Raw genomic sequence first — 17,173 nt, 5'->3', positions numbered from 1 at the left:
TGGTGACGTCTGCTGGGTATATTTTCAGCAGTGGAGTTTCCTGCTGGTAAATGTAGTGCAGCACCATTATCTTCTGCACCATAATCTGTTGGAGAAATAATAACAGTCAGAGAACAGTCATTGTCCTGTCAGCAGTCATGTGTGTTGCCGTAGCAGTGACAGATAATGACAAGAGAATATACAGGGTGGTGCAGGAAAGACCCCCGTGCTCCTCTTACTCTATCCCCGCTGTGTGGGGTCTCCGGCATTATGAAGCCTGTGTCACCTCCATTTGCTGCGTTATGAGAGCGTTATGTCAGGCGTCTGGCTACTTGCTATAGGTCAGGCTGTATGCTTGAATGACTGACCTATAGCTCAGCCCTAACACCTGCGTGAACTCCTGCATAGCAACAAACTACAAAAACCCTGCAGGCAGATGTAGCATACAACCTGGCAAATAGCATTCACCAAACACAGCAAGGTATAGCAAACACAGTATACTTGAATAGTCACCTGAGGCCTATGGGCTGAGGCTATCCAGATGAAAGTAGAATCACAATACAAAGATGTGGTCAAACAGGCCGGGATCAGGGCAGGCAGAGTTCTTGCAAGGTCCTTTAACAATCCGAGTTTGGCAACAGGTAACCCAGTCAGATGTAAGGCCAGGGACAAGCCTGGTCGATAATAGGTGATCAGAAAAAGCACAGTCAGGTGCAAACCGGGTCAGCAACGTTGCAAGAAGCTTGGTCAAGAGGCGAGAATCTGCAGCAAGACAAGGCAATCTCAGCTACAAGCCCAGCATAGGCTATCACGGGCGAAGACTGAGGGCGCTCACCTTTCTTTTATACAGGGACTAACCAATCAGCAAATAACAGAATCCAAAAGAACCAATCAAGAAACAGTGTGTCAGCCGTCAGCTTACATGCAAGATAAGCATGTGGCTACTGTTTACAGTGGCTGAGCAGGTACTGGGAACGCGTCTGCCGCTTATCCAATGGGAGCTGAGCGCCATGCGCTCCAGTGATGTAAGATAGAGTTTGCTCAAACCTCAGATTTTTGGTTCGCGAACCCTGAAATGCAAATTTCCTCAAAAGTTTGCGAACCTGCGAACTTTACAAACCGCAATAGACTTCAATGGGCAGGCGAACTTTCAAAACTACAAACACTGTTTCTGGCCACAAAAGTGATGGAAAAGATGTTTCAAGGGGTCTAACACCTGGAGGGGGGCATGGCAGAGTGGGACACATGCCAAAAGTCCCCGGGAAAATTCTGGATTTGAGGCAGAGCAGGGTTATAATCCCTAAAGGGCAGAAATCACATTGAATTCTTAAATTGGAGGCCTGAAGTGCTTGAAAACAATTAGGGCTTGACTCACTAACCGGCGCGAAATGCCCCATAAGTAGCTTTGCGCGCACTAGCAGTCACTCAAAGCTACTTCGCGCAAAGCTTCGCTCAGTGCACGCGCAGCGCGGTGCACCGGTAATAGTGCACGGTGCAAGTCGCACCCGCTGTCCAGTAAACATCGCACTTGGTGCGCCGCTCTGTGGGCACTCGATGCCCTGTTTTTTGGCGCACCAAGTGCGACATTTACAGGGCAGCGGGTGCGACGTTATCGTCGCACCGCATACTATTACCGATGCACCGCGCAATGCACGGGGCTGTGCGCTATAGGTGGGCGCAAACCTATCGCCCTGGTTTGCGCCCACAATGTGTTTAGGCTCACTAACCGACTTACCGCCGGTTAGTGAATCAAGCTGCTTGTGTGAGTATATATGGATCAGGTAGTGTAAGTAGTGTACTGCTTCACACTTACAGACCAAACTCACTGTGCAATGCACCGCAAACAGATGGCTGTGCTGGTGCGCACATTGGCGAGAGTGCAGGTGATGGCTGCTTTCCAGCCCATATGGTCACCGGGCTGAGGTAGCTCAATGACAGAACAACAGTAGCTGATCAAATTTGGTCTGTCCACAATTAAGCAACAACCTTATTTTCTTGGGTCAGGTGTGCCCCCCAACACACTCATATAGGTCATTGCTTCATTGTGATATGCAAGCCCCTTCACCGCGGCAAGGTAACAATCACAAAGGGCAATTGACACATGTACATGCCTTTTGATTTGTTGTTGCAGCTGCAGTGCAGCCAGAAAAATTAGGCAGGCATGTACACGCTGCTTCTAGCAGTGGCCTTAAAAATTCAGGAATCCACCTGGAGTCCTGGACCCTGTTGGTGGCGGAGACGGCAGTCAAGCGGCCTGCAGGTAGAGATGCTGTGTGGGGACCGACTTAGTCTTGGGGCAGGCAGTCACATGGGGTGCAGGCAGAGATGCTGTGGGGACTGACTTAGTCTTCAGGCAGGCCTGAACGTGCTTTTCAGACCAGGCACCCGTGGTCAGATGGACCCTTGACCCAACGCTGTATGCCATAGATGACACCACTTGCCTTTCAACACCACGGTACAGTTTGGGTATCGTCTTTTTTGTGAAATAATTGCGGCCTGGTATCTTCCACTGCGGCGTGTGGCTTTGCTTTTGTGTGCTGCTTTTCCTCAGGTGGTCATCCCATTGCAGTTTGTGCTTTTTCATCATGTGCCTTCGTAAGGTAGTTGTCCCTGCCTGGGTCTTGGTCTTTCCACGGCTCAATTTTCGGTAGCAGAGAGTACAGATGGCATCGCTCTCATCTGAGGCGGACACACAAAAAAAAAATCCATACCGCTGAGCCCTGGGATGATGGCACTTTGGTGGCTGCTGACTGAGTGTTAAGTGGGGTGCCAGAATCAGAGCAGGAGGAGGAAGATATGTCACGGTTCCATGCTGAAGCTGAGGAAGATGAGCTGTTCTGTGTTAAATAGTCAACTACGTCCTGACAATCTTGGGAGTTGATGGCACGTGCCTTCTGAACACTGTACTTTGGTCCAGGGCAGCACTAAATCACGACAGCATGACCTCGAACAGACCTGCCGGGTGGCCTGCCTCTGCCTGTTTTGTCCATATTGGGGGGGGATGACGTGAAAGGTATGCACTGACTTGACTAATACAATGTGCAGTCACACAGGTGCAGTGAAAGATGACTGCTGGTATATTAAACAGTGTGCGCTCACACAGATGCAGTGTAAGGTATGCAGTGACTGCTGGTAGAACAATTTGCAGTCACACAGGTGCAGTGAAAAGGTATGCACTGACTGGTATATAAAACAGCGTGTTGTTACACAGATGCAGTGAAAGGTATGCAGTGACTGGTATTATAATACAATGTGCAGCAGTCACACAGGTGCAGTGAAAAGGTAGGCACTGAATGTGCTGGGCCTGGCACAGTATAGCAATTAACAAGGGCCAGCTGCGACAGACAGGGTCGTATATGCAGTGTCAGTGGGCCAAAACAGAAAAAACACACACATCACAAAAACAGCTCTCGAAAGAGCTGTTTTGGTGGTGCTTTTCAGCAACAAATATCAGCAAGGCGCAAGCTAGCAGACCTCCTAATTATTGCTTTCCCTATCTCTCCAATGTCTCTCCCTTCTCTCACTAATAACAGCAGCAGGCAGAGTGAGACCATGGCCATACTGCTGCCTTTTATAAGGTAGTTCAGGAGGGAGTTCAGCCTGATTGTCTGCCATGTGTCTGCTGACAGGGATGTAGAGGGTCAAAGTTTAGCCCAATTATGTAGTGTAGGGGGCGGGTCAAACTCGCATAAAGAACCATTCGGGCCATCTCTAATGTCAGAGCGCCGCTGAGACCCAGAGGCTTGCGTCTCAGCATGGGTCTCGGCGTTCCGCCGCCATGAGCGGCCAATGGACTTTGCACGTTACCTATATGGCAGCACATGCAGGTGACACAGGCTTCAGGTAAGCCGGAGAGAACACACAGCAGGAATAGAGTAAGAGGCACACAGGGACCGGCTGGCCGGGGGCTGCCTGTATACTCACACTCCTGCCAGGCAGCCAGGCCGGTCTCTCATGCACCCCCTGTATATACGCATGCTCCTGCCAGGCTGCCGGGCCAGTCTCTCATGTGCCCCCCTGTATATACTTACACTCCTGCCAGGCAGCCGGGCCAGTCTCTAATGCCCCCCCCCCCCGTATATACTCACACTCCTGCCAGGCAGCCGGGCCAGTCTCTCATGCACCCCCTGTATATACTCATGCTCCTGCCAGGCTGCCGGGCCAGTCTCTCGTGTGCCCCCCTGTATATACTCAAACTCCTGCAAGGCAGCCGGGCCAGTCTCTAATGCCCCCCCCCCCCTGTATATACTCATGCGCCTGCCAGGCTGCCGGGCCAGTCTCTCATGTGCCCCCCTGTATATACTCACACTCCTGCCAGGCAGCCGGGCCAGTCTCTCATGCATCCCCCTGTATATACTCACACTCCTGCCGGGCAGCCGGGCCAGTCTCTCATGCACCTCCTGTATATACTCACACTCCTGCCAGGCAGCCGGGCCGGTCTCTCACGCATCCCCCTGTATATACTCACACTCCTGCCAGGCAGCTGGGTCGGTCTCTCATGTACCCCCCTGTATATACTCACGCTCCTGCCAGGCAGCCAGGCCGGTCTCTCATGCACCCCCCTGTATATACTCACACTCCTGCCAGGCAGCCGGGCCAGTCTCTCATGTGCCCCCCTGTATATACTCACACCCCTGCCAGGAAGCCAGGCCGGTCTCTCATGCCCCTCCCCCCCGTATATACTCACACTCCTGCCAGGCAGCCGGGCCAGTCTCTCATGCACCCCCTCTGAATACTCACACTCCTGCCAGGCAGCCGGGCCGGTCTCTCATGCACCCCCCTGTATATACCCACACTCCTGCCAGGCAGCCAGGCCGGTCTCTCATGCACCCCCCTGTATATACTCACACTCCTGCCAGGCAGCCAGCCCGGTCTCTCATGCACCCCCCTGTATATACTCACACTCCTGCCAGGCAGCCAGGCCGGTCTCTCATGCACCCCCCGTATATACTCACACTCCTGCCAGGCAGCCAGGCCGGTCTCTCATGCACCCCCTGTATATACTCACACTCCTGCCAGGCAGCCAGCCCGGTCTCTCATGCACCCCCCTGTATATACTCATGCTCCTGCCAGGCAGCCGGGCCAGTCTCTCATGCACCCCACTGTATATACACACCACTAGAGCTAATGTGCAATCATTCAGTATCATCCACATGTATCAAAATAGAGCAAGAAAGAATTCAGTAGTACCCATAAATCAGATAAATGCAATATTTATTAAGCCTTAAAAGGAGGTATCAAGCAACCCCCCCCCCTCCCCCCAGTCTACTTACCCCGGGCTTCCTCCAGCCACTTGCAGCCGACGTCCCACACAGCATCTCTGCTCGCAGCTGCTGGTCAGAGGCCGACCTCCGCTACTGCTCCTGCACAAGCACCACTGTCTATCAAGTCCATATTGTCCGTAGTGTACCGCGCAGGCACAGTAGTTATGGGCCTGCGCAGTGTACTGCGGACAACATGGACTTGATTGACAGCGGCACTCACGCAGCTGCAAGCGGAGGTGATGTGTGGGACGTCGGCTGCAAGAGGCTGGAGGAAGCCCCGGGTAAGTAGAGTCGGGGGGGGGGGGGGGGGAAGGAGTTTTTACTTGATGACTCCTTTAATAATGACCAGGCCCGACTCAAACACAATAGATTAAATTATAAAAACAATCATAACCACAGCGACCCACCTATAAAAATCGAATGTCATAGAAAGAATTACATCTATCAATCCAGTCCAACACAGTGTTCTCCCCAGAAATTTTTTCCAGCCGGGTGGCATGAAAAAGTAGCCGGGTGGGAAAGTAAGGTCACATTGAGTGGAGAAGGAGGGTCACGCTGGGGAAGGGGGGGGGGGGGGGAGGCTAGGGACAAGGGTGTGTCTGTAGAGGATCACCAAAAGTGTCAGGTGGGGTATTTTTATATTTTGATCACCCTGGGTAATACTAGGTGTGAGAGAAGATTGCGCCGAGTGCTACTGGATGCGGAGGTAGTACCACTGAAAGCTATCAGGTGGGGAGGGAGATCTCACCCTTGGTGCAGCTCATGTGGGTGAGGGGTTCATACTAGATGCCTCACACTGTGTTGCTAGTGGATTGAGGGTACATGACTGGCTGCTGCTAATGGACAGGGAACCATCTTCCTTTGGGTTGTATGGAGGGGGGGGGGGGGGGGGGGGGGGGTAATCACACTCTGATATATATCAGCTCCTCCCTGGCTTGCATAGGCAGAACAGACTCATCAGAGTCCAGGAGAGATTCGTTTATGAAGGATTGCGGTCTGGAGACAAGACTTTCCCGTCACAAGCACACATATAGAACAAGAGAGCTGTGTGCTTCCACAGCCACTGGCTCTCAAACAGTTATGTCTGCAGTTTACTCTGCAGCTGACTCCACAGACAGCATTCCATCTTTCACCATGACCTGCCCGGGATCCTCCTGCTATAAATCACAGCCCACCACACACTGTTCCGTCCCGCTGTCTGCTCATTTATGACTCCAGCACGTGTTTCTCCACTGTGCTATGAATCACAGACCGCTGCACTGCTCCGTCTCGCTTTATGCACTGAACTTCGTGCACATAAATTAACACATTCAGCCGGTCAATGATTGCGCTCTGCCTGCCTCTAGTCTCTGCCCAGCACATCCCCACACAGCTTTCACTTACAGACAGTCATGAGCCTCTGCAGTGACAGTCGGCAGCTAGCGCTATGGTCACACCTCTTACCATACGCTTAGCCAATCAGTGCAGGAGATCGCCGGGATGCACGAGATCTCGTGCGCACTGCGCAGAGGGGAAGAAGCACATCCTGACAGTCAGGCACTTTTCAGTGAAGAGTGCGGCTCGCAGTGACAGCGATTTCATCAGCCGGGCGGTAACTTATCTTACCCGGGCGCTCCGCCCGGCTGATTGATCCTGGGGAGAACACTACAACAATAGAGCAGAGGCCTCCCGCCTTACAGCGCATGTAACATACAGACTGGCTGCCCCAATACACAGCAAGGTGCCACATAGCACCACAAATATACCACCCAGCACAGCATATCAGTATAGATACATAAATGTAAGTGCTGAAGGGTTACAGCGCATGTAATGTACAGACTGGCTGCCCCAATACACAGCAAGGTGCCACATAGCACCACAGATATACCACCCAGCACATCATACCAGTATAGATACATAAATGTAAGTGCTGAAGGGTTACAGCACATGTAATGTACAGACTGGCTGCCCCAATACACAGCAAGGTGCCACATAGCACCACAAATATACCACCCAACACATCATATCAGTATAGATACATAAATGTAAGTGCTGAAGGGTTACAGCACATGCAATGTACAGACTGGGTGCCCCAATACACAGCAAGGTGCCACATAGCACCACAGATATACCACCCAACACAGCATATCAGTATAGATACATAAATGTAAGTGCTGAAGGGTTACAGCACATGTAATGTACAGACTGGCTGCCCCAATACACAGCAAGGTGCCACATAGCACCACAGATATACCACCCAGCACAGCATATCAGTATAGATACATAAATGTAAGTGCTGAAGGGTTACAGCACATGTAATGTACAGACTGGCTGCCCCAATACACAGCAAGGTGCCACATAGCACCACAAATATACCACCCAGCACAGCATACCAGTATAGATACATAAATGTAAGTGCTGAAGGGTTACAGCACATGTAATGTACAGACTGGCTGCCCCAATACACAGCAAGGTGCCACATAGCACCACAAATATACCACCCAGCACAGCATATCAGTATAGATACATAAATGTAAGTGCTGAAGGGTTACAGCGCATGTAATGTACAGACTGGCTGCCCCAATACACAGCAAGGTGCCACATAGCACCACAGATATACCACCCAACACAGCATATCAGTATAGATACATAAATGTAAGTGCTGAAGGGTTACAGCACATGTAATGTACAGACTGGGAGCCCCAATACACAGCAAGGTGCCACATAGCACCACAAATATACCACCCAACACATCATACCAGTATAGATACATAAATGTAAGTGCTGAAGGGTTACAGCACATGTAATGTACAGACTGGCTGCCCCAATACACAGCAAGGTGCCACATAGCACCACAGATATACCACCCAGCACATCATATCAGTATAGATACATAAATGTAAGTGCTGAAGGGTTACAGCACATGTAATGTACAGACTGGCTGCCCCAATACACAGCAAGGTGCCACATAGCACCACAGATATACCACCTAGCACAGCATATCAGTATAGATACATAAATGTAAGTGCTGAAGGGTTACAGCACATGTAATGTACAGACTGGCTGCCCCAATACACAGCAAGGTGCCACATAGCACCACAGATATACCACCCAACACAGCATATCAGTATAGATACATAAATGTAAGTGCTGAAGGGTTACAGCACATGTAATGTACAGACTGGGAGCCCCAATACACAGCAAGGTGCCACATAGCACCACAGATATACCACCCAGCACATCATATCAGTATAGATACATAAATGTAAGTGCTGAAGGGTTACAGCACATGTAATGTACAGACTGGCTGCCCCAATACACAGCAAGGTGCCACATAGCACCACAAATATACCACCCAGCACAGCATATCAGTATAGATACATAAATGTAAGTGCTGAAGGGTTACAGCGCATGTAACATACAGACTGGCTGCCCCAATACACAGCAAGGTGCCACATAGCACCACAGATATACCACCCAACACAGCATATCAGTATAGATACATAAATGTAAGTGCTGAAGGGTTACAGCACATTTAATGTACAGACTGGCTGCCCCAATACACAGCAAGGTGCCACATAGCACCACAAATATACCACCCAGCACATCATATCAGTATAGATACATAAATGTAAGTGCTGAAGGGTTACAGCACATGTAATGTACAGACTGGCTGCCCCAATACACAGCAAGGTGCCACATAGCACCACAGATATACCACCCAACACAGCATATCAGTATAGATACATAAATGTAAGTGCTGAAGGGTTACAGCACATTTAATGTACAGACTGGCTGCCCCAATACACAGCAAGGTGCCACATAGCACCACAAATATACCACCCAGCACATCATATCAGTATAGATACATAAATGTAAGTGCTGAAGGGTTACAGCACATGTAATGTACAGACTGGGAGCCCCAATACACAGCAAGGTGCCACATAGCACCACAGATATACCACCCAACACAGCATATCAGTATAGATACATAAATGTAAGTGCTGAAGGGTTACAGCACATGTAATGTACAGACTGGGAGCCCCAATACACAGCAAGGTGCCACATAGCACCACAAATATACCACCCAGCACAGCATATCAGTATAGATACATAAATGTAAGTGCTGAAGGGTTACAGCACATGTAATGTACAGACTGGCTGCCCCAATACACAGCAAGGTGCCACATAGCATCACAAATATACCACCCAGCACATCATACCAGTATAGATACATAAATGTAAGTGCTGAAGGGTTACAGCACATGTAATGTACAGACTGGCTGCCCCAATACACAGCAAGGTGCCACATAGCACCACAAATATACCACCCAGCACATCATATCAGTATAGATACATAAATGTAAGTGCTGAAGGGTTACAGCACATGTAATGTACAGACTGGCTGCCCCAATACACAGCAAGGTGCCACATAGCACCACAAATATACCACCCAGCACATCATATCAGTATAGATACATAAATGTAAGTGCTGAAGGGTTACAGCACATGTAATGTACAGACTGGGAGCCCCAATACACAGCAAGGTGCCACATAGCACCACAGATATACCACCCCGCACATATCAGTATAGATACATAAATGTAAGTGCTGAAGGGTTACAGCACATGTAATGTACAGACTGGGAGCCCCAATACACAGCAAGGTGCCACATAGCACCACAGATATACCACCCAACACATCATATCAGTATAGATACATAAATGTAAGTGCAGAAGGGTTACAGCACATGTAATGTACTGACTGGCTGCCCCAATACACAGCAAGGTGCCACATAGCACCACAAATATACCACCCAGCACATCATATCAGTATAGATACATAAATGTAAGTGCAGAAGGGTTACAGCACATGTAATGTACAGACTGGGTGCCCCAATACACAGCAAGGTGCCACATAGCACCACAAATATACCACCCAGCACATCATATCAGTATAGATACATAAATGTAAGTGCTGAAGGGTTACAGCACATGTAATGTACAGACTGGGTGCCCCAATACACAGCAAGGTGCCACATAGCACCACAAATATACCACCCAGCACATCATATCAGTATAGATACATAAATGTAAGTGCTGAAGGGGTACAGCGCATGTAATGTACAGACTGGCTGCCCCAATACACAGCAAGGTGCCACATAGCACCACAGATATACCACCCAGCACATCATATCAGTATAGATACATAAATGTAAGTGCTGAAGGGTTACAGCGCATGTAATGTACAGACTGGCTGCCCCAATACACAGCAAGGTGCCACATAGCACCACAGATATACCACCCAACACAGCATATCAGTATAGATACATAAATGTAAGTGCTGAAGGGTTACAGCACATGTAATGTACAGACTGGCTGCCCCAATACACAGCAAGGTGCCACATAGCACCACAAATATACCACTCAGCACAGCATATCAGTATAGATACATAAATGTAAGTGCTGAAGGGTTACAGCACATGTAATGTACAGACTGGCTGCCCCAATACACAGCAAGGTGCCACATAGCACCACAAATATACCACCCAACACATCATATCAGTATAGATACATAAATGTAAGTGCTGAAGGGTTACAGCACATGTAATGTACAGACTGGCTGCCCCAATACACAGCAAGGTGTCACATAGCACCACAAATATACCACCCAACACATCATATCAGTATAGATACATAAATGTAAGTGCTGAAGGGTTACAGCGCATGTAATGTACAGACTGGCTGCCCCAATACACAGCAAGGTGCCACATAGCACCACAAATATACCACCCAACACAGCATATTAGTATAGATACATAAATGTAAGTGCTGAAGGGTTACAGCACATTTAATGTACAGACTGGCTGCCCCAATACACAGCAAGGTGCCACATAGCACCACAAATATACCACCCAGCACAGCATATCAGTATAGATACATAAATGTAAGTGCTGAAGGGTTACAGCGCATGTAATGTACAGACTGGCTGCCCCAATACACAGCAAGGTGCCACATAGCACCACAAATATACCACCCAGCACATCATATCAGTATAGATACATAAATGTAAGTGCTGAAGGGATACAGCACCGTGTGTTTTCTTAATTGATTGTATTGTTTAAAAAAAAAAATCAAGCCAATGTACCACACACTATTCAGATTTTTCTAAAGATTGATCAGATCTTTGCCAGCACAGCCGATAGATCAGAAGACTGCAAACATTTTAGAAGATTTGATTGATATTTCCGACCGAAAAACATACATTTTATTTTTCTATAGTACTAATCAGATGTTTTGAAAGTATCATGTGTGGCCACAGTGCAATCTACCATCAGTGACCAGCCCACTCAATGCGGCTGGTCCAGGCTGAATAGCGCACACTATTCCATAATGGCTGCAATTCACCAAGCATTACCCCATTCAGCAATGCAGAAAACAGCTGATTTTACTGAACATTCAATCAAATCGTCTATTCACTAAGTCTGTTGCCGCATGGGAAAGTAAAATAACCGACTAGTGAGGTAAATACCTCAATAAATGTCAATTCACTAAGATTAGAGAATTCAGTTAAACAAGTGAGATGTTTGGTATGTTATGACCAGCCAAGGACCTCTCCACCACCACCATGGAAAAGGTATCCTCCTGCCTCTCAGCCATCTCATCCTGGATGTCAGCCAGGCTCCTGAAGACAAACCTGGATAAAACGGCTTTTAATTTCACCTCCACATATAGTCTCACCCCCATTGTGTACAATCATCTGTACAACCACAGAGGCCAGCTGCCTGGATGTCTCCTGGACTCGGCCCTCTCCTTCATCCCCCCCCCCCCCCCCCCCCACATACACACACACATCCAAGCTATTGCTAGAGACTGCAATTTCTATTTATGCAACATGTCCAAGATCCGCCCCTTCCTGACCCCGCACACTGACAAACTCCTCGTCCATGCCCTCATCTTCTGCCTGTACTACCACAACATCCTCCTGTCAAGCCCACTCTGCACCGCATCACCTACCTACAATTCATCATGAATGCAGCAGCCAGGCTCATCTACTACTCCCACCAATCTCCACTATGCAGATAACTCCACTGGCTTCAGAATCAGCTTCAAGATCCTATGCCTGGCCAACAAATCCACACACAAGTCCTGTCCAACCTACTACATCTCTGGCCTGGTCAGCAGATACACACCTGGCTACCTACTCTGCTCCTCCACCAACTTCCTCCTAACTGCCTTACGAACTCCCATGTGCAACTACAGGACTTCACTACAGCTGCCCTCTTGCTTTGGAACTCTCTCCACTGCCCATCCAGCTTGCCCCCTCCTTCAAACAAGCCCTCAAAACCTCTTCAAGATGGCCTACCCCATTTCAACAATGACCTAATTCTCTCAATGCAGCTCCCTCCTATCGGGTCACCACCACTCCCTTTAGATTGTAACCCATAACCTTTGGCAGGGCCCTCCCTCCTTGTGTATCCTCCCTGATCACTCCTGCCCACAGAATAACGTGAACTTGAATTACTTGGACTATTATTCCAGTGCATGATCTGGTATTGTGTGTTACTGCATATTGCCTGCATTGTGTTGTCTGTCACCAATATTATCATTGTCTGTATCCTAGTTTATGGTCCAGCATTGCGTAATTTGTTGGCGTTATATAAATCCAATAAATAATAATAATAATAATAATAATAATAAGCCTGGAGCTGTCGGTAACCAACAACTATTTGGTAAAATGTCCTGGCAATGGAGCCAGCCAATAGGAGGAGCCACCCCATTGGGACCGATATACTGCCGGACGGGACATCAGAAAATAAACAGGAGAAGGACACATTCATAGAGGTTTTTCCTGTAACCCTTCAAAGATGAACAGGGAGAGACTGATACACAAGATATACATGATATCCCAAATGTGGTATTTTACCAAATCATTATTTTTTACCAAACAGGTCTTTATGAATTGAAGCCAATGTGAAGGCCGGAGGGATGGTGCACATGGTCCTGTCTGGGGCAGCAAATAGGTGAGAAATGGCCCTGGGTGTAAGCACATTGTTACATGTGGCAATGGGCAAGGCTGCTTGTTCACCTGGAAGTGACATCCCTAAGTCACTGGTCCTCATCATGTCACTCTCCTCTGCAGACTGCTGCTCCTCCTTCACATGTGTCACTTCATCATCTCCATCCTCCACCTTCACTATAACTATGTCTTCACACTAAACACAGAAAATAACAGAAAATAACACTGTTACAATGCAAGCACTGATGAAGTGAGGTCATTCCATATGGAGTATGTTGTGTTTACAGCCTCAGTTCCATCTACCTGATGAGGGTGGGGGATGGGGTGATCTTCCTGTGTACAATCCTGGGAATAAAGAGGACCTGTATATGTCTCCGGTGAGGTTCTGTTACTGGATCCACCTGTAGGGAACACACACAGGGGTGGAAAAGGCAGAACTATAAGCCCAGCACCATCTGTTGCCACTGAATCACCACTGGCACACAAGTATACGCAGCCTGCACTGCCAGCTCGCTCCAAGATTTAAACATAGATTGTTGACAATCAGTTTACAAAATACTGCGAATGCAGATTGTGGAACAGCGTGTATAAAAGACTGCGAGTAAAGCGGTGTCAGGTTTGTACCTGTGCTGTGCTTGCCTGGTTTTTCCTCTTCCTCATCTCCATTCTCCTGCTTCACATCCATCACTACTTCACCCTAAACACAGAAAATAACAGGAAATAACACTGTTACAATGCAGGCACTGATGAAGTGAGGTCATTCCATATGGAGTCAGTGTTGTGTTTCCAGCCTCAGTTCCAGCTACCTGATGAGGGTGGGGGATGGTGGAATCTTCCTGTGTACAATCCAGGGAATAAAGAGGACCTGTATTTCTCTCCGGTGAGGTTCTGTTACTGGATTCACCTGTAGGGAACACACACAGGGGTGGAAAAGGCAGAAATATAAGATTCCTCTATTACAGCATAAAAGTGATCTCGGCCATGTAGTGTCAGTGACTGCTGTACAGAAGCAGCATTGTGTGTGGCTGGGGGAGCTCTGCAGTGTATTGCAGCTCACAGACAACTAACCCATGCTCTATAATAAGCTCCTCATTAGGTGGGGATTAGCAGAGATGTCACAGTCATATTCAGGGAGAGGTATTCATCCTACTCACCCTTGTCAGATATGTGGGCGTGGCTCCATAACCCTCCGTGTACGAGCGTGGCCACGCTGCATGTGTGAGAGTACACAGTCCACGGCAGGCTTTGTGCTAGCATGTAGGCGTGGCTGTGCCCGTGCATGAGCAGTACAGACGCTCGTACACAGAGGGGAGTGCAGCCACAGGAACACATGTGACAAACTCTTGTAGAATATGTACAGAGGGACCCTGCGCAGCAATGGTGGGCTTGTGGAGCAATTAGGAAGCCTCTGCACTATCCAGAGCATTCCCTCTACTTGGATACCTTTTAAAAAAATATACAGGTTGTCTTTAAAGTGGGACAAAACTCTATTTAATCATCCAATAAGAAATTACCTATTTAGCTTACCTATCCTGTTGTTGTTAGTGGTCACTGTCAAATTTAGGAGAAATGTGATATGAAAAGGGAAAGAACATTCTGCTGGTTTCTATCTTGACTGCTTTCATGATCAATTACTGAACGACTTATATCTAGAAAGTGCATGAGGCTAATATCCTTAAGAGATAATTGGGGGGGGATCTAAAAGGTATCCTCAATATATCTAAGATCTGCCCCATCCTGATCCTGGACACTGCCAAACTCCTTGTCCATGCCCTCATCATCTCCCGCCTGGACTACTGCAACACCCACCTGTCAGGCCTCCCTCAGGACCACATCACCCCCCTACAATGCATCATGAGCGCAGCAGCCAGACTAATCTACTCCTCCCACCGTTCTGCCTCCACAACTCACCTGCGCAAATCCCTCCACTGGCTTTCAATTAGCCTCAGAATCAGCTTCAAGATCCTATGTTTGGTCTACAAATCTATACACAAGTCCTGCCCGACCTACATCTCTGCAGCTCAGCAGATACACACCTGGCCGCCCACTTTACTCCTCCAAAAACCTCCTCCTAACCACCCCACACATCTCGCACTCCCATGCATGACTACAGGACTTCACTAGAGCTGCTTTCATGCTGTGAAACTCTCTCCCACTGCCCATCAGGCAAGCCCTCTAAAAATCACATCTTCATAGAGGCTTACTCCACCTCACCACTGCCCTAACTCTCTCTGCCGAGAACCTATCGATGCCCCCCCCATGTCACCACACCTCCCATTAAATTATAAGCCTTTGGCAGGGCCCTCCCTTCTTGTGTATCCTACCTGATCATGCATCCTGCCCACAGAATAATGTGAACTTGTATTATTGGGACTACCAATTCAGTGCATGATCTTGCATTGTGTATCTTATTGCTTATTAACTGTATTGTGTCGGTCACCTCTGTTATTGTCTGTAATCTTATTTATTGTACAGCACTGCATAATTTTTTGGTGCTATATAAATCCAATAAATAATAGTAATATTAATTCTCTGAACTGCTCTTACCTGGTGATGTGAGGGGCGGCTGAGTCTCCATCATGAAGTCCTTGTAAAGGTCCTTGTGTCCTTCTAAATACTGCCACTCCTCCATGGAGAAATAGACTGTGACATCCTGACACCTCATAGGGACCTGGCACACACAACAATAGTCACTATCCACACACATCCCCTGCTGATGCTGCATAATGTCCCATAATCCTCAGCACTGCTCACCTGTCCCGTCAGCAACTCAATCATCCTGTTTATGACTTCTAGAATCTTCTTCGCATTGTTTCTCTGAGGTGTCAGGGGGTGAGGTGGAGGCACTGAGATGGTGGATGGGCCATGAAGATGGCTACCGGGAGTCTCACCAGATGTCTTCTTCACTACTTCATACTCCTGTGTAACAACACACAGTAACAACAATCACCATGTACATACCTAGACCTCACCTCTCCAGTCAGCCCTCCCAGAATCCTCCTCACATCTCCAGCAATGGCCAGACAGGCAGTGATGATGGAGTTATAGGAAGGCAGTGAGGGACACAGGCATGTATAGGCTCGATGTGCAGGTTGAGCAGCTGGCAGAGTTTCTCCGAGTAGCTGTGATGTGTCCCTCCAAGAATCCTCCTCACCTCTCCAGTCTGCCCTCCCAGAATTCTCGTCACCTCTTCAGTCAGCCATCCCAGAATCCCCCTCACCTCTCCAGTCATCCCTTCCAGAATCCTCCTCACTTCTCCGGTCATCCCTCCCAGAATCCTCCTCACCTCTCCGGTCATCCCTCCCAGAATCCTCCTCACCTCGCTGGTCAGCCCTCCCAGAATCCTCCTCACCTCCCCAGTCAGCCCTCCCAGAATCCTCCTCACGTCTCCAGTCAGCCCTCCCAGAATTCTCCTCACCTCTCCAGTCATCCCTCCCAGAATCCTCCTCACCTCTCCAGCCAGCCCTACCAGAATCCTCCTCACCTCTCCAGTCAGCAGGCAGATGATCTCCAGGCTGAGCATTACTATCCTCTCAGTCATGTGACTCTGGTCCTCATCCATCCTCATTGATATGGTCACGTGACCTACACAGGGGGGAGAATAGACTGAGGATTATCTGGCCTGTAGGACTTTATCATACCCAACTTTTTGAGATAAGAAAGAGGGACACTTAAGCCACACCCTTGCCTCACCCCTAATCACACCTCCAAGACGCCCCTAGTAAACGCATATTACAAAAATCTTATGAGAAAAATATGTTGTTTTATAATTCAGTTCCCACTGGTCCTTTCTTTCCTGGTTCATTTTCCTTCATATTAACATGTGAAAATAAGTAATACATCAATTTAAAGCATGGGAATAAAGCGTAAGGTGGCCACTGATGGTCCAATTTCTAGCGAAAAATCGTTTGCGCGATCAGAAAGTCTGATCA

The 17,173-nt window shown here is 48.4% G+C and overlaps 1 protein-coding gene across 3 annotated transcripts in view; it reads right to left on the bottom strand.

Moving 5' to 3' along the window:
- The window catches only part of LOC137524127 (zinc finger protein 605-like), a 93,593-nt gene that overhangs the window by 21,805 nt on the left and 54,615 nt on the right, over positions 1–17,173 (bottom strand). Inside the window, exons 2-8 of one of the 3 annotated variants that reach the window (XM_068243672.1) lie at positions 16,726–16,826; positions 15,996–16,160; positions 15,789–15,912; positions 14,048–14,145; positions 13,866–13,938; positions 13,545–13,642; positions 13,311–13,437 (exon numbers count right to left, since the gene is read on the bottom strand). In XM_068243672.1, the coding sequence (XP_068099773.1) occupies positions 13,311–13,437; positions 13,545–13,642; positions 13,866–13,938; positions 14,048–14,145; positions 15,789–15,912; positions 15,996–16,160; positions 16,726–16,809 (769 nt within the window). In that variant the 5' untranslated portion in view covers positions 16,810–16,826. The remainder of the gene's footprint in view (positions 1–13,310; positions 13,438–13,544; positions 13,643–13,865; positions 13,939–14,047; positions 14,146–15,788; positions 15,913–15,995; positions 16,161–16,725; positions 16,827–17,173) is intronic. The other 2 variants (XM_068243671.1, XM_068243670.1) reach the window with 2 other exon arrangements.

Source organism: Hyperolius riggenbachi, chromosome 7 (genome assembly GCF_040937935.1).
Source record: "Hyperolius riggenbachi isolate aHypRig1 chromosome 7, aHypRig1.pri, whole genome shotgun sequence".
In the NCBI taxonomy this organism is placed as follows: Eukaryota; Metazoa; Chordata; class Amphibia; order Anura; family Hyperoliidae; genus Hyperolius; species Hyperolius riggenbachi.
Note: the sequence above shows the minus strand (reverse complement) of the source record. Positions and strands in the feature narration are given on the sequence as shown.